Genomic DNA, 19,867 nt, shown 5'->3' with positions numbered 1-19,867 from the left:
TGAAAAGGTTTTGTTCTCAGTTTTCTTTACAACTTGTCCTTTGTTAAACATGACCGTACTATCACAAAATAGTGAAATCACAGAAAATGAGACTGCAGAGTTTACAACTAGAGAAGGAAGTGAAGTGACTGGAATGTTGTTAATGTTAAAATGTCTTTAGTGTGAACCAGTTCAGTCTCGTCATAGCACTGCCTTTTTATCAGTCTACCTTGGTGGTCAGATTTCTCAGATCCTGACTATGCTGAATATTGAGTTTTGCCATTCAGTAAGAGAAGAAACACAAAGAAAGGCCAGTGTTGTCATGACAACAGGAAAACCCTGATAATGACACATGCAGAGAAACATTTCCAATAGCTTGGCAGTGTTGTTACGCTATAGTGTGAATCTTCCCATTTTGTGATTAAAGATTCTTGTCACACCCAAATACAACACTGCATATTCCATTTTCCATTGGATCTTAAGTTTCCAGCTCTGGTTCAAGATAAATACATACAACACATTTTAAAAATGTATATACATTGTGTTAGAATAGAATGTTGCAAATATGCAAAAAGCAGCACTTTTCTGATACTCTTTCTGTAGTAATAACACAGTAGCTTACCTTATGTTTAACACCAACTGCATCCACTCTATTGATTCTCCCCGTTTTACAAATAGCAACTTATTAGTTTAAAAGATAAAGCATGTTCAGCAATCTGTTGTTTAATATCATCAAATCTGTCAACTTTGTCTTACATCTTTAATTTTTTCAGCACTGTTTAAAAGCAGCACTTAAAATGGCCAATATATACAATTTTCTGCACTACAACAGTGATATATAATATAATATGCTTGGTAGTGTATGAATGAGATCTTTTGATATAAACGTTTCTGTGTGCACCGTGTACGATTAGTTTCATGTTGATTGCTGTGTAAATTATTTTTTGACAGTCAAATGTAATAAACATATTGATCACTCACTTTTTTGCCTTTGTTTGTGTGGGTTCATTCAATTCTCTCAACCCTTTCCTCTGGACAGATTAACATAATATAATATTATTATATTTTAATCACGGATGTAGAGATGACTTAAATGCTGCAGCTTGTAACGCTGGGGCTGATTTAATTTACCTTATATAGACCTTTCCAAAGTTATAAACATTGTAAATGTGTCCAAGTTTGAGTCCAGTTGCAGTGAATGCCAGTGACAACAGCTGAGGTCTTAGTAGAAAAATAAGATGTAATGTATGATGATTACGATGTAATACTTTCATTTCTAAAGTGTTTACAATTCACACAAAACAGATCGGATAGCCAATAAACAATAAAGCAACATTTGTTTTTTTTTTCACTTTAAAAGCGGAAAAAAGCGATTGTCTTTATCCTTTTTGGCACCACCGGGCGGCTGTACTCAGGCAATCGCTTGTAGCAAACCAACAGTAACCAACAGCACCTCCACGAACAGGTGAAAGTATTCTCTTAGCAACTTTTCTGGTGAGTATTGTCTCTTCAAAACAAGTCAGCGCGTTTATTAAAGGCAAAAGATCCCCGTAAGTTCATTGGTGTGTTTTTGACTGCTGTGCATCGCTACTTTTGCACTTGTTTAGAGGCTAACAGAAACCGGCTAAGCTCTACGTTAGGCACAGTTAGCTAGGTTAACTTGCTGCCGTGTAATGCTAGCAGCCAGACTGCTAACAACGGTACAGTTCAAATCACATCAAATGTATCACCACGGTATCAAACACGCTAAAATTGCAGTCTGTTGATTCGGATAGCTCAGATATATAGTCATGTTTGTTTTTTACTAGAAGCTAACTCTTTGTGCTATGACCGACTGCAAGTTCATTCTAACTAATATTGTTATTTGTCTGCTTTTGTGCTCCGTTAGTTTTCCTTCTCGAAATGGCATCGTCTGCAATGATCACCGTCCCCACCACCGCGTCCCGCTTCGCCCTGCTCCAGATAGACTCGGATTCCGACTCCGACGCCTCTGATGCGGGGAAGACCACCACCAAAGCTGGACGGGACTCCTCCGGGAAGCCCCGACAGGGAAAGGCAGGCGCAGCCGGGGGTAAAGCGGCTCACTGCAACGACAAGAAGAAAGACAAGAAGAAGAAGAGGAAGGAGCAGCAGCAGACTGAAGCAAATGAGGTGAGGGACGGGAGCATCTCACTAACCCTCAGTTTCAACCATATCTTGTTATTAGGGTGCAGACATTACTTCCGTATTGTGACAGACATGAGTCGTGATTAATCTTGAGTTTCACTTCCGCTGAACTGAAAGTGCAGATGAGGGTAATACCTGGCTATTGTGTTCTTTGTTTTGTTTTAAGCATGTAAGCTGCTTTTTTATGTCTTGATAAGACACATCACTGGTTACTAACAGTAGCTAAAGTAACACCTAAAATTATCATTGTATTTAACCAATGATATTGAAAAAGGCAACTACTTGCATTTGTAAAAATGTGAATATAGGTAATAGCTACATCTGTTGGCAGTAAGATGATCAAATTGGCTCATAGCAAGGCCATTTTCTAAGTAAACATAGTGTGCTTCACATTAAAATGTAGGGCTGTGAGTCAATAAGTCATTTAAAAAATGGCAAATATTCTTTTTTAGATTCTCTGATTTGCGTATTTACTGTATTTATTTGATTTATATAATTGTATATTAAACATATCTGAGTATTGGGCTGATGTTTTGGGGAAAATTTGGTATTTGAAGAGGTCACCTAAAAGGCATGTTGACGAACCACTAACCCACTCAAAGACTGTAATGAGCCCACATCCACTCCACAGACAGAGGCCACAGACATACATACAGTGACTAATCATGAGCTTGAGAATCAAAAAAACAGTTTCAGTGCATTCTTGAAAGTGGACACAGTTGTGACGTATCTCAGGTTATCAATCGGTTTGTTCTAGAGAACAGTATCAAACTCACAAGAAGTTCCCTCAGCAGACGTAGAGCTTATTCTGGATCTTATTCATTATCAGTCATCATCAACAGAAAGCCCTAATCAGGCTCTTCTGATTTTAAGACTGGAAGGCAGTTCAGGTACTCACATGGTGATGGCTTTTTGGTAACAACAGAGCATGGTAGTGTTCATAATGGCCATATCAAGAGTCAGTGTTTGAATTAATATCATATCTCTCATTCTATCAGTTACGTAATCTGGCCTTCAAGAAGATTCCTCAGAAGTCTTGTGCTCCGCCTCCAAATATGACCCTGTCAGGGATAGCTGGTGAACTTCTCAATCCTACACCAGGAGACCACAATATACCTGCAGAGGGGTGGCAGCAGTGGAAGCAGAGGGATGAGCAGGTAAGAGAGAACAACAACAATAAATGTGTGAGCTGGCGAGTCCTTTGCTCCCAGGTAGCCACATTACTTCCTGCTGTTTTTACTGGAGTTGTTCAGAGGTCACAGCGCTGGTTTTGTAAGCAGGGTATTCTTTGAAAGTGATTAATAGATTTAAGATACAGTTACTAAACGTATCCCCTCTTTTCTTCTCTTGTTACTGAAATCTTGTTGTAGGAAGTAAGTGTGTACCAAATCTTGTTTTGTTACAGGCAGTAGGCAAGAGCAGATGCATTAAATGTCTTATACTTTCTTTCCCTGATTTAACTGCATTTCAGACTGAGTGGACCCTGGGGTAACATAGGGCGCAGTGCTTTAGGGTACTTGCCACCCCCTCCCTCTTCCCCCGCGGCCCAGGCCCATTTGTACTCACACTACCTGGGCCTCAGAGCGAATGCTTCTTGCCTGCCTATACGTCATCACGCCGTAACACGTCACATGCATTGGTTGACGTCATCGCGATGCGTCGCTTTGTTTACAAAAGCGCACTGTCTTTTGGCCACATAATGGAAAGCAGCGCAGAAAACATGGCAACGTTTTTGTCTTTGTGTTTTTTCTGCAGTAAAAAAATCTGCAGTAAATACTCCACCTCTGCATCACAGCAACGTGAACCTTTAGCAGCCATTGTTTTAAATGTCCGTGCATGGTCCGTCCTTCTTTTTTCTATGTCCGAACAGGCGCACATAAAATGACGCCAGAACCGCCGTAGGCCTCATGCTCGTACACATGCGCACACTTGTGCTCGTACATGTGCAAACGTGCTTTACAAAAGCCCACCTCTCCCAAACGGGCCGTGGCCGGCAAGCGTACGGTTGCACTAACACTGGTCAAATGAACTAGACTTTAGTCGTGAAACGTGTTTGGGCACGGTACGAATGGACAGTGTGAGTTCGCCCTAACTCTGCAAACTCTGGGTCAACCCTTCTATGCAGGCTGAAGTTTTAAATGTGCCAGGATTGTGCCAGTGTGAAAAGTCCTAGACAGTACCAGTTTGCCTCAAAGTTCTCAACAGTTTTCCTCCTCCCTCTCCTTTGTAGATAACCACTGAGCTTTATGAGGCAGACTTGGAAAAAGCCTTAATACTAAGTAAACTGGAGTATGAACAAAACAAACCGGTAAATATGCTCACACACATACACAGACACAGACAATAGTTGCTGCTGCGGTGGTCTTTCTATGTTGAGTTTGCTTATGATACTTGCCATGAAGAATAAAATGTTTTATTTCATTTCATTGTAAATGTTATTTATATTTGTTTTAGATAGAAATGGTAAATGGTTTCTGTACAAAGAAACCAAACTGGAAAAAAAGTGTTAAAGGTTCAATATGTCGAATCTTTATTAAAAGCTATATTTAAAAAAAAGAATATATCCACGCTTTTTGAGGGGTACAGAATGAGTTGGAACGCTAGCTAATCGATTACACAGCACTCAAAGAAAGACTTCCAGTTGAAGACTGGCTAACGTTAAATACTGTTGTAAAATTAATTGATTAGTCGAAATGAGTCGTAACCCCCACTGATCACATGACATATATGGCCTTAAGCTCTGTTTCATGCAATGCATAACGGTAGAACATTGTTCATTGCATTTCATATTTAGATTACCATGTTTTGATAATTTTATATTTGATTTTAAATGTGTTTGATGTATAAGCTGTTTATCAGTATTGGAAGAATATCCATAGTAGCTTAGTGGGCATTAATTCTGATGTTGAAAGTGGATTTCTACCAGTATACTTTGTTGAGGTCTTAAAAAGCATTAAATCTGTCTGTGAAATGTGTGCAGGCATACTCGAAATATTTGTTTTATATTGATACTTAATTTATATGATAATACTTAATTTGGTGCACAATTCATGTCAGTGTCTCTATGGATGAAAAGGCTTCCTCGTAAAACAGTCATTATAAAGGTCAAATGAAATTTAGCTGGATCCCATTTCATGAGAAAAGACAGAACACAGTCTTGCTTACTGCTGCTTTTTTTAAAAACTTGTATCCAGGTTGGGTTGCCCTCTGACACACCAGTCAGATAATTTTAAAGGCTAGGTTTTATCTTGTGTCATTTTCGTGTCAATCAAAAAAAGTAATTGGATGTATAATGCAGCTTTCTCTTGATCTTCTGTTTCAGCTACAGGGGAATGAAAATAAATAGAAAACAGCAGCACTAAAAACATGTTAACGTGTAGTTTCTCGGTAATAGTTAGTAGAAGTTAAGAACCTTAATTCTAAGTCAAATGATGTGCTTTCGCTCAGCCCAACAACACAAACGCATCCTCGCCAAAGGCACGAGGAGGAAAAGAGGCCGGAGGAAAGAAGGAAAAAAAGAAGAATCAACAGGCAAAAGACAAAAAGACAGTTTCACTGCAGGACTTCCAGGCGGAAGGCAGTGCAGGTGAGAAACTTTCTGGTCAGTTTCAAAAGCCATCAAACCATGATCTTGTGTGTCCATAGGGAATAATGTTTATGTCAATGTGTCTTTATCTCTTTGCAGAACATGTGAGTAAGAAACAAGAGAAAGAGGTGAGGGTCTTTTTAGCGGAACATTATTTGTTCTTTATGGAGATATTTAAATTACGTGTCAACTATATGAACACTTTTTACGTCTTATTTGGTGTGATGTGGTGTATCCTTATTGAAACACTGACCTCACTCCCATCCAGGACGCCAGAGTGGCTAACGTATCATTGGGAACCGGGCAAGAAGAACGTTTCTTTAACAAACTTGAGGATGACGTCACTCGGATTATCCAGCAGGAGAAGAGACGTGAGCAGTACACCAACAGCCACGGACAAGACGACGTCACCTCCACAGAACATGAACCAGTGAGTAGAAAGGGAAAAACACACATGCATGAACAAACAATTGGTTCTGCTTACTTGCGTCTCAGGTATCTACAGTACATGAGCATATCTTACATGTATTTTTGAAATGTATTTCCATTTATCTTGTTTTAACGACAGATTAGCAATACATGTTAAACCTTTACAGTCAAAGATGAATTAGTCACCTCAATATTTCAGTGTTTTTTAGTGTCGTTTCTGACTTGAAGAGTTTGGTAAATAATTAAATGATATCTTAAAATGCACCGGCCACATTTTTTCCTTGCCATTTCTCATCTAACGCTTACATCTGTAAAGTCTGTCCATACAGCGATGTCCAATAAACAAAACATCACACAATTGAAGTTTGTGCTTCCTTACTGAGCTAAATGAATGGGAAAGTATACATTTCTGTCCTTCCTGTTAGGACCCGCGAGCAGAGCAGCTGAAGTACGAGCTGGAGAAGAAAGACGATGAAATTGAAAAGCTAAAGAAGAACATTTCACAGTGGGAGGTCAGCAGTCATAAGCAGTTCCCCAATCATTCTATAATTTTCACCATGATATATATGTATATATTTAAGGAAGAGCAGTGCAATCTTTTTTTACCCTTTGTTATATGCATTTGCTTGTGTTGGTTACAGCTTTTTGAATAAATACATATATGTCTTGACCTTTGTTTTAATGCATTGATGATTAATTTGGGTCATAAACTGTTTAAAAAACAACTCCTTAACTCTGTAGGGGAAATACAGAGATGTGAAAACAAGAAATTCCCAGCTGCTTAAGATGCTACAACAGGGAGAGAGTGAGTTGAAATAAATTTACTCTAAATCGCTTACATTTTAGTTTACACTTTACATTTTTGTCTGTCCTTTTCTTTCCTCATGAAGATTTAATATGATATTTTATTGTGTTTCTCCTTCAGTGAAAGATAAAGCAGAACTCCTCCTACAGGTAGAAGAACTACTGCACATAAAAGAAGAACTGTCATTACAGGTGTGTTATGTTAAAATAAAGAAAAGATGCAAAGTATTTTTACAATATGCACATTTGAATTATGTCTTTTCATTTCTAGGTAAAATCACTACATGGTGCCCTGGAACAAGAAAGGTCTAAAGTCAAAGGTCTGCAGTCAGAACAACCAAAACATCAGGTGAGAGTTCAAAGGATTCCTCACTTATTTACTTCTGGTTATTGTGTAGTAATGTCTCTCTAACAGGGAAGAACTGGACTCGGATTCAAGGGTTGACTTTTAGAGAGATGAGATGCTATAATAGATCTTACTCTGAGAAGCCACGATCCACTGTCTAGGTGGGATGGCCTGTGTGTTAGCTGATGTTTGTGTGTAATTGCACTGTATTAGGGCCACTGTAGGTAAAAACAAATCAATAAATACAGACCCGGGGAATATACTGAGAAAAGATTCAGAATTTCCGAGTTTAAAGCCGCACATTTTTGAGATATATTCTATGAGATTAAAGTGGTGAGAGAAAAAGGGGTTTCTTCATTTTTGTCAAGGAATCACTGCACTTTGCTAATTTCAGATCATCCTCATTGCACCACAGATCCCACTGTTTAACATGGAATGACACACACACACACACACACACACACACACACACACACACACACACACACACGTTAATGAGGACCTGCACCCATATGGAACATGTTTTTCATCAAAATGGGCCAAATTCACCGTAACGTCCAAATGCTTATGATAATTGATTGTTGGCTATAAAAGATATTTCCTTCCAAGTATAAATTGATTTAGGTGGTGGCTGTGAAGTGATGAGGTTCGTTGACAAAAAAAACTATTTATTTTGGGGGGGTTTTCTTGTAAATTTGTCACTTTAATCTCAAAGAATTATTACCTCCCCCATGCTTCTTTCCCTTTCTGTAGACGAGAGAACAGACAGACAGTAAATCAGGTGATGTGAGACAAGTTGCAGTGTAAGTTAGCCAAAGCACAGAAATACAGTTATAGCAATGTCATTTAGTTTATTACTGAAGTATACCCAGCTGAGGTCAGAGTAGAAGAAAGTTTCAGTTCAGATAATTATATTCCTTTTTAGTTACGCCGCAGGGTATTTCATTGTCTGTTGTCAATGCTTTTTTTTTTCTCATTTTGTATTTTTATTGACCTGTAATTTGACTTGGGTCAATAAAATACATCATCATACTTGTAATAAATAATTGTGTAATATGTGGGCTTTTCTGGTTGACAGGGAAACAAAAAAGGGAGGAAAGGCTCGGAGATGGATCTATGAAGGAAAAGACCTAAAGAGGGAAAAAATAAATAAATGAACAAATGAAGAAAAACACAACTGATCATATCAGTGTTTTCTTTCCTTATTTTAATTTTTTTTGCTCTGACACCAGTTGAGCATATAATGCATGCCCCCCGAATTACACATAGACATACACACACAAAATACACTCAAAATGCAACAGGATGCATTACACAGCTGAGCAAGAATTACAGAAGCTTTTAAAAAATTCATTAAGTTTAAACTTTGTTTAGAAATGGCTTGGCACATGGCGCTGCCATCTGCAGGCATGCACGTCTACAGGACTGTTGAAGGCTGTGTGCCAGTTCTTTTTTTGTGGGTTTTAATGCCAAAATGACAGATGTTTAAATGTATGTTTTTGTTTGTTCTTTTTTTTTTTCTCACTGTTAAATAAAAAAACTTTTTCAGTGAAACTGTACATTGTCATAAATGTCAAAACTTGATTCTAAAATACTGTAAACATAGATCTTCTTTAATGTGGAAGGACATTTTGAAAAGTTAAATAAATTGGAGCTTATAGTCTTATTAGGGGGGGTGCCACGTGTCAGTAGCCTGGGTATACCCATGCTGCCTTGCATGCGATTTAATTTCGCCCTGCTTGGCAGCCTGGATTCCAAGGATCCGAGTCTCGCCTCAGCAAGGGAACCAATCACAGAACAGGGACGGATGGCAAGACGATGAAGACGTCTATGCAAGACACTAATGCTTGCAGTTTGTTTACATCTACGGATCGCATTGTCTGTAGAGTGTCCATATTCAGCGCTACCTTCTTCCTTCATGTTTGTCCTGCACAAACGGCGCTCAAGGCCATCGTGTACACATGAATCTGACCCATTGTCTTCTCCCTCTTCAAATTTCTGTTGCTATACATGAGTCATCTGGTATAATGTATATGATTGGCCTTGAGCTTTGTAGATGCATTTGATAGACATTCGTAGTGCCCAATAAACGGCTATGGGTAATTGTAAACCACACCTCAAATATGGCTGGCAAGGCAAGCAACTGTTGTGTGGCCCCAGGCCAGTAGGGAATCCCAGAGGGGTGTCAAACTTTCAACTACAGCAGTGACGGTTCTCAAAGTAAGAGACCTGACCTCCTTCAGGGGGGCACCTAACTCCACCCACTCCCACTGCAAGTTTTTCCCCATTTTTCATGGTTCTTCATAATGTTTTGATTCCAAGTATTTTAATGTTTAAATTTATATTTTAATAATAACAAAAATGTGCACATGAATTTTTGTTGATATCTGATTATTTATGAGATAATGGGGATGAACGCTGGTTCGAGGGGCCCCCTGTGACTTTTTGCCCAGGGCCTCAACAGACTAGACTCGCCTGTGATTATAACTGTTTTTTTTTTTGTTTTTTTTGTTTCTTTTGGTGTAGCCTACTATATCTTTAAGTTGACTAAGGTTGTATTAGGCAACAAACGATCGTTAAATCGTAAACGATTTGCTGTACACTATAAAAGCTAAGACAATAAACAAAGGTAGAGGATTTGAAACTACGCCACCCTTCGCAGAGCTGGCATTGAGCCACACAACTTTCTGTCGAGTCATCATCGGGAAAGACGCGCGTCACAGCCCCGGGGTTGCTCGCTCCTCTCTACGTCCGCTCATCTTTACCGTCAGCGCGGACAGCACCGAGATGTCAGGTGCGGTGAAAGATGAAGCCAGAGCACCGGGTGATCGGCGGAGGTCTGACAAGATCCACGTCGCTGTGAAAAGTCTCACGGACATCAAAGACTTCACCATAAGAGGAGGCTGCACCGTCAGACAGGTCAGGAATCAAACGCACCCACTGATTCGGTTCTAAACTACTTGTTTGTGCGTAAAATGGCGTGATTGGAACATTGTAGCCTTATGTCTTTGGAAAATAATATCAAAATATTTAGTGCTGCTTTTTTGGATGACTAACTGATATTTCGGTGTGCAAACAGCTGAAATGGGGTCTAGCAGAGCGCCTGGGAGTCCCGGCGGAGCAGCTGGTGCTGAGCCACTCCGGCCGAGTCCTCATAGAGTCAGAACTCCTGAGTCACCTTAACGAAGGAGATGAGTCAGTCAGCCTCCACATGATCCGAAGGTGCACAGAATACCGAATAGGCTCATTTGGTCATCAGACGCAGGCAGGCCCCACACTGCATGATCATTATAATAACAGTAATGTGCATTATGTGCCTAGAAATGGTAAATTGGTTTTAGTATTCTACATGCATGTGGGCTGAGTTTTAAGCGTTAACCTCCTTTTTAAAATTCAGTCACTTACTTTTGTGTCAATGTTGGTAAACCTCAACCCCATTTTACCTTAATTTTAATAATCACTGAGAGTCAGTAAATTTGCAATGTCACTTTAAGGTAAACAATGAAGTACTGCTACATATAGACCTGCAACATAGTTCCTTTGTGGGGAAAAAAAGTTAAGGGAAGAGTGGCACGTTTGTAAGCGTGGACAGACACAATGGAAATAAGAAAACGGATGGTTTTCACTCTTAATTTATTGTGTAAACATGTTTTTATCCTCAGCATCGGGGCCACATTTGATTACATTTCACTTTAGCTCTAAGCCTCCACCAACACACGCATACACAGATTTTTCTTTTTCTTACCACAGTAATGAAACATTAAGATTCAGTCCTTTCTTCTCAGGCCTCGGCATCCGTCTGCTGCACCCACCTGTGATCCAGATTCAGAAGTGGTCCAGTCAGAGCTCACAGCCGTTGTCGTTCCGGACCCTGATAGCTTCACACCGTCTCCCACCTCTCCCCTCTGCCAGGGTAAGAATTGCAGAACACAGGATCTCCTCAACCCACCTTTTTTCCCCCCCTGTGCTCTATGGTCTTAGACTGCTGCTGTAGGGTAATCAGATCCTACTTAGCTCTCCAGTTCAATAACATACTCCTGTTCTTTGATTTGATCTGGTTTTACATAGTGGAAGGTCTGGACAGCCTTGGCCTCCAGCGCCAGATGGAGAGCCAGCTGTTGGCTCACCCAGAGATGATGCACCATGTCCTGGGCAGCCCCTTCGTGCAGAACAGCCTCTCCACCTCTAGCCCTCAACTAACCACACGGTTCATTCTGTCTAATCCCCAAATTCAGCAGGTCTTAGAGACAAACCCTGAAGAGGGAGATATGCTTGACAATGCAAATGTAATCACACAGGTAAGTGAGTGTGTGTTTGAGATACAGATTTGTTGCGAGATTTGGGAGTTTAGTGTCTCAGAGTACTGTCATGCGTGTGCTGGCATGATACTGTGTACAAGTTACCACTTATATCACTTTAATAACTGTGCACTTCTTTTACTTAATAAAAGGCTAACTGATGGAGATAAATAAATAAAACGTATCCTTATGTTTTGTTTTTTAAGTATACTTTAGGATTAAGTCTGTGTGTGATATAAATAAGTTAAAAGGAGAAAGGAAAGTCGTTTTTCCCTTTTACTGCGACTTGAACAAAGTTGCTGCCTCCTTGACTAAATTCTCCTAACTATATATTTAATATTTTCTTGCTCTTGCTTCCCTTTCCAGGTGCTGGGTCTCATCAGGAACCCTGAAATGATAGAGGAAGCGATGCATGATGAAGACGGAGCATTTAACAATTTGCAGCCACAGCAGGACGAGCCTGAAACCACCACTGGTGATCCGGATTGCCCTCAGACATCTGACACAAAAAGTCTCAAAGTATCACAGGTATAGGTTTGGAAGTTATGTTCTGTTAAGGTAATGTCAAGCTAATGCCGTGTTTTTAATTTGTTGGTGGTGTCTCTTTACCTCTCTCTCTCAGATCCAGATAGGAGCACCGTCAGTGGTGAATACATCCTCCGAGACTCAACGCCCAACTGAACGAGAAAGCAACGAGACTCTGCCAGCCTACCGTGACTCCACAGATCCTCTCCGAGAACTGACCGCTTCTCCTAGCACTCATCCAAACCCTCAGAGCACCGTTACTGCAGGCACTAAAATCCACATAGTTTAAATACATTGAGAGAAAAAGTAGAAATTCATACCCATAAGAAGGTGCCATGGAATAGTGGGGTAATCAAATCAACCATGCTTTTGCTTTCTCCACTTTCTGTCCTGTGATGTATTTCAAGTTATTGTAAAGTTTTTATTCACTGTCATTTCCTCCCCAAACAAACCAAGAAGCAGGTTATCTTTTATTTGCTGAACTAAAGCCATGCATGAAGAAGAGGGCGTTCAGGTCTGGAGACAGGGAAGAACTGAGGAGAGTGCAGCATGAACTCAGGGATATGCTGAGGACCTGTAAAGACGCCTACAGGAGGAAGCTGGAGGCCAAACTCCAGCAGAACAATGTGAGGGATGTGTGGACTGGTATGAAGCAGATCACTGGGTGTAAGGTGAGCGGCAGACAGTCATCAGGCAGCCTGAAGAGGGCAAACGAGCTGAAGAGATTCTTCAATAGGTTCAGCTCAAAGCCTTCTGTCGTCTCCATGACACCTCCAGACCCCCAAACACCCTCACTGCCCCAAATGCTTCCTCCCCTCCCCCCTCAATCCCCTGCTGTGAGCTCTCCTGTGCAGCACCTCTCCTCCTCCTCCACCTCTTCCTCCTCCACCTCTTCCAACTCCACCTCCTCCTCCTCTGCCTCCTCCTCCTCCACCTTCACCTCCTCCTCCAACTCCTCGTCCTCCACTGAAGACACCAGCAGCCTCCCCTGCATGACTGTGACTGCAGGCCAGGTTAGGAGACAGCTGGAGAGACTCCACCAGCATAAGGCTACAGGCCCTGACGGTATCAGCCCCAGGATCCTGAAGACATGTGCCAGCCAGCTGTCTCCTGTCCTACAACACCTCTACAACCTGAGCCTTGGTCAGGAGAGAATACCAGTGCTCTGGAAGACTTCCTGCCTGATTCCTGTTCCAAAGAAGTCGTCACCATCCGACCTCAATGACTTTTGACCAGTGGCCCTCACATCTTACGTCATGAAGGTGATGGAGAGACTAGTTTTGGTCAACCTGAGGCCGCAGGTAAGAGCCCTGCTAGACCCTCTGCAATTTGCTTACCAGCCCCACTTGGGAGTTGATGACGCTGTCATCTACCTGCTGCAACGAGCCCATTTGCACCTGGATGGTGGAGGAGGTACTGTGAGAATCACATTCTTTGATTCCTCTGGTGCTTTTAACACCATTCAGCCACTGCTACTGGGGGAGAAGCTGCGGGTGATGGGAGTAGATGACACAGTGATCTCCTGGATTACTGACTACCTGACAGGCAGGCCGCAGTTTGTCCGTATGGGCAGTGTTCTGTCTGATGTGGTGGTTAGTGATACAGGAGCTCCACAGGGGACTGTACTGTCTCCCTTCCTGTTCACCTTATACACCACTGACTTTCAGTACAACACTGAGTCGTGTCACCTGCAAAAGTTTTCTGACGACTCGGCTGTTGTTGGGTGTATAAGTGAGGGACAGGAGGAGGAGTACAGGGCACTGGTAGACAACTTTGTGAAGTGGACTGGACAGAATCACCTGCGGCTTAACATCAGCAAGACCAGAGAGATGGTGATAGATTTCAGGAAGAAGAGGCACACGGCTTTCCAACAACTGTGCATTCTGGGAAAGGATGTGGAGGTGGTGGAGGATTACAAGTACCTGGGTGTTACCATCAACCACAGACTGGACTGGAGATAAAACACTGAAGCTGTTTACAAGAAGGGGATGAGCAGACTTTACTTCCTGAGGAAGCTGAGATCCTTCAACGTGTGCAGCAAGATGTTGGAGATCTTTTATCAGTCTGTGGTGGCCAGTGTACTTTCTTTGCTGTGGTTTGTTGGGGAAGCAGCATTGGCGCCAGCGACACCAACAGACTCAACAAACTGATCAGGAAGACTGGCTCTGTGATTGGCTGCAAACAGGACACTCTGGACGCTGTGGTGGAGAGGAGGACACTGAAAAAACTGTTATCCATCATGGATAATCCTCTCCACCCTCTCCAACTCACACTGGTCAGACAGCGGAGCACCTTCTCCAAAAGGCTGCTTCAGCTTCGCTGTCGTAGCAACAGATTCAGGAAATCTTTCCTGCCACAGTCCATCACTTTTTATAATAACTCTCCCACCTCTGCCTGACAGAGAACTCTGCTCTCTCTACTGTTATTTTTTTGTATTTATTATTTTTGTTATAGTATATTTTGCATATTTTGTGTATTATTATTGTTTATTGTTTATAGCACACTGTGCACTGTATATATACACTATGTATATATTGGATTCTATTTATGTTATGTACAAAGTTTTTATTTGCTGACCCACTACTGCTGTTACAAAATAATTTCCCAGTCTGGGATCATTAAAGTAATTCTATTCTATTATATTCTATTCATACACATTACCTACTGCTTTTCTTCATTTTGAATCTGTGGCTTCCTTCCCCTACCTGCAGGCATGCAGTCACTGCTAGAGGAGATCATAGCCAGTCCAGGAGTGATGGAGAGCCTGCTGTCTGGGCCGCATGTCAGCTGTCTCCTCAACTGCCTCGGCCAGAACCCTGAGCTGGCTACACAGGTGACGCATGCACAATTATGGGTGGATGCAAACACATAAACATAATTTTCTTTTGATAACTGCATAGAATCTTTTTTTTAGGTCGGAATTGCCGAAATTCAGAAGTGTGGAACCCCTCCTTACTTCTTGTTAACAAATCCCCATAATCCCCCTACACAAATCCTACACGCTCAGCCAGCTCTCACTTTCATACTGTTTCAGATGCTGCTGAGCCACCCTTTGTTCTCAGGAAACCCTCAGCTACAGCAGCAGATGAGACAGCAGATCCCTCTATTCCTGCAACAGGTTAGTTTACTCTCTACTAAACTCACTTCGTGCAACCAGATAAACAGTATTGTGATTTGCATTGGGAAACATGTCTAGTGTGTGAGCAACTTCTCATATTTTTAAAATCTTTTTTCTTTCTTAAATGGATATCTTTAAATCAGATGTTTATTTTCTAAGTGGCTTATGTACTTTTAAGCCACACCAGCAGTGTATATCTACAGGTGATGATGATGATGGTCCATCACTGCAATGTTTTCCCATTAAAAGATATGCCACTTCATCATCTGATACAGTTATCAGCTCCAGTGTGTATCGATTATGATTAATGCCGTCATTAGTAATGGTCATTGATCAATATGTAGATGCAGAGTCCAGAGCTGCTGTCAGCCATGTTGAACCCCAGAGCTGTGGAGGCTCTGCTACACATCCAACAGGGCCTACAGACTCTGGCCGCAGAGGTTCCTACACTGATACCTACGTGAGTATAAGTACAGTATGCAAAATAAACACACGGTGCACCTAAACCTGAAGATTACACACATTTTACTGCTGGGTAGAAGCAGTACTTTTAGGCAAAGTGCATTAAATAAATCGTAAAACTTTTCATTTATTACCACCACATGTCTTTCTTGCAGAGACAGTGATAATGCTGCCCCTTTGCTAGCACCTGACTCTGTCCTTAACAGCCAATCAGGAAGTAGTCATCGGGTTGCCATGGTGACAGAGCAGCAGCAGCAGCAGCAGCAGTTTGTACAACAGATGCTACAGGCGCTGGCTAACACCAATCATGGGGTATCTCAGTTTTTTTTAATAACCATGTTGTCTGCTTCTGTAATTAATCTGAACTCCTACATTTATTAAAATAAAATAAAAAGCACTTACCCAAAGAGTACCACACTTGGAGAGTAACTGTACCCAGTCTAATAATCCTGCTTGTGGTGAGCTTTTTCCAGCTCTGTCCACATCCAGCTGTGATGTTTGGTGTGCTCAGAGGTTCAAGAGATTTATACTTTTCAACCCATAGAGGCCAGGGCAGCTGGCACTTCTTGACAAGATTCTATTCAGCTAAAAAAGACTATGTGATCTCCAGAAAGTATTTTAATCTTTTTTGTTGTATTTCTTTAAAAAGAGTGAACAACAGATTCAGCAGAGACACGCATGACATTTTGTCAAATTGTATTTCATTTATTTCCATAGGCAAAAGCCCTCGACTAGTTCTTTGTAATAATGTTATTGTAATGAGTAAGACTCTAATTGAGTCCACTGTCATGTCCTGTCAGGTCCACGTTGAGGAGTTCCAGGACGAGCTGGAGCATCTTAGCTCAATGGGCTTCAGAGACAGAGAGGCAAACCTCCAGGTCCTCATCAGCGCTGGAGGAGACCTCATCACTGCTATACAACAGCTGCTCAGTCACTGACACACACACACTCACACGATCACACAAACACGCACACACGAAAGCTGATCTGTGCACAGATACGTATTACATCTAAGCACCTAGACTCAAACATTAAATAAGAATATCATTATCAATGATTATAAAGTGCTTTACAAAAAACAAGCATTAAGAGACATGCAAGCCATATTTATATTGCTGTACTTTCAAAGACATACTTCTATTCATTCCTTAGCTCTCCTTACGAACGTCTGTCTGCAGTAGTAAATTATATTACGTCTTAACATAACTGTCACCCCAACCTTTTACAACAATTTACACTTGTTTTCCTGTCTTTGGATAGAGGGTGTCGTATGCTGTAAGGACTGTAAAGCCCATTGAGGCAAATGTGTGATGTTGGGCTGTGTAAATACATGTAAGAAAATTTCGGTTAAGATTAGGGTAGAAAGGTTAGAATACTCTGAATATTCTGGTGCAGGTCCGTATAGATAGTTAAATCCACCTCACATGCTGTATAGATAGTTAAATCAACCTCACATGCTGTATAGATAGTTAAATCCACCTCACATGCTGTATAGATAGTTAAATCAACCTCACATGCTGTATAGATAGTTAAATCCACCTCACATGCTGTATAGATAGTTAAATCCACCTCACATGCTGTAGACCTGCAGCAGTTGCATAGCGGCAGGTGAAGTATTATTAATCTGTGTGTATGAAGCTCTTTTCGTTTTACCACCTGGACAATCATGGGAGCGTGTAAAACCAGAGACAGTCAGATGCTCTTGGATGCACACAGCGGATTCACACTCTCTGTTGTGTGCTGTTCCCTCCATCCTTTGTTGTTCTTGTCTTGTCCACCACAAACTATAAAGATTAGACACACCAGCTATTTATACTGAGCTCTAAAAGATGTATTAAAAATGATGAGAGGCTGATGTTGTGCAAAGTAAGAAAGTCAAAGAAAAATAATTTGCACAGTTAATCTTCTCTCCCCAGAGGGAAAAAAAAATCAATTTAATCATTTTGGAAGTTTAACTATCTTTCACTGCACGAGTAACACCTGGGATTTGTTGCTCTGTCCTTAAGGTTATATTCAACAGAGCTCCAGTAAACACACCCTGCTACAGTGTTTCTGTAGGAGTGGATGTGATTTGTTCCCCTTTGGGTTTCACTTAAAACCAAATGAGTGAGCAACATACTTTCACTCATCTAGCTGACTTGTGGATCTGATGTAAGTCATTTAACATGATTCTGTTGTCCTTTTATTATATACGTCATGCAATCTTGAATAAATGATGTGCTGCCTTAAAAATAGTTTTTCCTCCATGCCTCTGTTTTCATTGTAATGTTAACAACAATAGAGTATTCAGCATTGTTTTTTAGAGCTTCTACAAATGGTCATTCTTTTATGATTAATTTATTAACCATTAAGTCAATAAAATGTCAGGAAAAATATTGATCTTAAGGCCAAAGTGAGGTCTTCAAGATGTTTGTGTTGTTCAACTCAAACTCCATAATGCAATGCAATCGTATTAAACAGAAAAAAACAGCGAACCCCGACCATTTCAGAAGCTGAAAACAGATGTTTTACCCTGAGTTGGTCTAGTTACCGATAAGGTCAAACACAAACTGATTTACCCTCTTCGGTCTTTATTATGCATTATTTATTATCTTTATTTATTATTTTCTTTATTATTTATTATTATTAAGTATAACTAACCCTTCACCAATTTTGAGAGAAAATCTCATCAAAATTAGTTATTAGGGATTCAACTTTGACTTCTTTTAATAGGTATTTACTATGCTATTCTCTGTAGCTCTTGCATTTCTGTTGTACAATTGAGCTATGGACACTAGAGGGCAGTTACACTTTACCTCAGTAACATCAGATAATCATGACTTAAAAATCTGTGTCTCGTGTTCAACCTCAAACATGCAAACATGTCATACCAACTGCTGGGATTTATTCACACAAAGTAATAACAAAAAAAGATCAAAGTCTGTAGGACATATTTAAAGTACGTTCAGCCACGTATTGGAGCACAACCTTACACACACGTCCTGTTCCGCACCTTGTTTTCCATCCCTGCTTTTGTGTCCTTGCACTCCGAGACTGAGTGGATTAACTGACACACAAGACACATACTCCAACATCAGATATATGTGATCCACTTGACAACCTGTGTGTTTGTCTGTTGCTGCCAGGGTTTTAATCTCTAGGTGTGTGTGTTTGCGTGCGTGCGTGTGTGTGTGTGTGTGTGTGTGTGTGTGTGTGTTGCAGTGTGCCTGTGTGTGCCCGTCTGGATGTGTGTGATATGAGAGTAGCCAAGGGGGTTTTCTGGATTAGAAGCTACTAAAATATTGGTGTTGACGTTTGCAGATGAGTCACACCACAAAAACAGCTCTACAGTGCTGAGTGGAGGTGTGTTTGGCAGAGTGTGGGGGCGTCAAAATCATGGTCATCTCTGTGTGTTTGTGTGTATGTCTTTTGAAGATGCTTATAGATCAGGAAACATGTATCACAAAGCCTTGGCCTGATATGACCTCTAGTAGCTGAACTAAACCTCCCTCAGCAGTGTGTAGCAGTAAGGTATTCAATTTAAATCCCTTTAACCATTTTACTTTATAGTATTCAGTGTGATGATGTGCTTTAAGATTGCTTGGTGCATTTGGCAGGTGATGTCAGTGCATGAAAGGTGATTTGACAGATCAAATTATATAAAAACACGATTTGCAGTTGCAATTTAACTATATAAGCTGAGAGAAACTCTGGCAAAGCAGCTCAGATTTTTAAATCTATTGAAGAGTGCAGAGGAGAGAAACCTGTAATACTGAGGGGAAAACTAAATGATCAACTGGAGTCGTATGAAACAATAATCGATAATGTTAAATTAAGAAAGAGTTCAATTATTACAAATAGCTGTAAAAACATATAACATTTGTTTCAACAGGCCTTGGATTCACCTTTCCACCATTTCATTGTTTCTAAACCAGTAACCAAGTTCTAAAAACCTTTTTTTATTAATACTCATTGACAGGGACAATGCATGTGGCCTTGTTACATTTTTTAAAGATTATTTTTATGGATTTTAATTTCTTTGTATTAGAGCAGCTGAATAATGACAGGAAAGGGATGACACGCAGCATAGGGTCACAGGTCAGATTCAACCCCGGACCACTGCCAAGGACTGGGCCTATATGGGGTGAGCACTCTACCCAGGGAGCTAGAGGCCT

At 40.8% G+C, this 19,867-nt stretch overlaps 2 protein-coding genes across 4 annotated transcripts; both read left to right on the top strand.

The window, feature by feature from the left end:
• The first annotated feature begins 1,396 nt into the window (after positions 1–1,396).
• gkap1 (G kinase anchoring protein 1) lies at positions 1,397–8,853 on the top strand. Of its 3 annotated transcripts, none has more exons than XM_083912868.1 (12): positions 1,397–1,473; positions 1,868–2,130; positions 3,144–3,302; positions 4,376–4,453; positions 5,593–5,731; positions 5,831–5,859; positions 6,000–6,161; positions 6,586–6,672; positions 6,902–6,965; positions 7,086–7,156; positions 7,236–7,313; positions 8,389–8,853. In XM_083912868.1, exons 2-12 carry the CDS (start codon positions 1,882–1,884, stop codon positions 8,428–8,430), a joined length of 1,158 nt encoding a protein of 385 aa, XP_083768994.1. In that variant the 5' UTR covers positions 1,397–1,473; positions 1,868–1,881; the 3' UTR covers positions 8,431–8,853. The 3 variants fall into 3 exon arrangements, with proteins under 3 accessions (XP_083768994.1, XP_083768996.1, XP_083768995.1); XM_083912869.1 differs by having other exon boundaries at positions 1,423–1,529; XM_083912870.1 differs by lacking the exon at positions 4,376–4,453.
• A 1,244-nt stretch (positions 8,854–10,097) lies between these two features.
• LOC310946319 (ubiquilin-1-like) lies at positions 10,098–16,651 on the top strand (the record flags this gene model as incomplete). Its single annotated transcript, XM_083912761.1, has 11 exons — positions 10,098–10,229; positions 10,390–10,532; positions 11,096–11,223; positions 11,379–11,608; positions 11,975–12,136; positions 12,231–12,399; positions 14,845–14,966; positions 15,168–15,251; positions 15,596–15,711; positions 15,869–16,025; positions 16,514–16,651. 11 exons carry the CDS (start codon positions 10,098–10,100, stop codon positions 16,649–16,651), a joined length of 1,581 nt encoding a protein of 526 aa, XP_083768887.1.
• Between the last annotated feature and the right edge of the window lie 3,216 nt (positions 16,652–19,867).

Source organism: Echiichthys vipera (genome assembly GCF_963691815.1).
Source record: "Echiichthys vipera genome assembly, chromosome: 4".
Taxonomy (NCBI): Eukaryota; Metazoa; Chordata; class Actinopteri; order Perciformes; family Trachinidae; genus Echiichthys; species Echiichthys vipera.
Note: the sequence above shows the minus strand (reverse complement) of the source record. Positions and strands in the feature narration are given on the sequence as shown.

What these genes read in the sequence shown, in the direction of transcription:
- gkap1 (XM_083912868.1), top strand. Translation starts at nt 1,882, where the DNA reads ATGGCATCGTCTGCAATGATCACCGTCCCCACCACCGCGTCCCGCTTC. An exon ending in CCAGGCGGAAGGCAGTGCAG is followed by an intron (nt 5,732 to 5,830) that starts GTGAGAAACTTT and finishes ATCTCTTTGCAG; the next exon opens with AACATGTGAGTAAGAAACAA. An exon ending in GATGCTACAACAGGGAGAGA is followed by an intron (nt 6,966 to 7,085) that starts GTGAGTTGAAAT and finishes TTTCTCCTTCAG; the next exon opens with TGAAAGATAAAGCAGAACTC.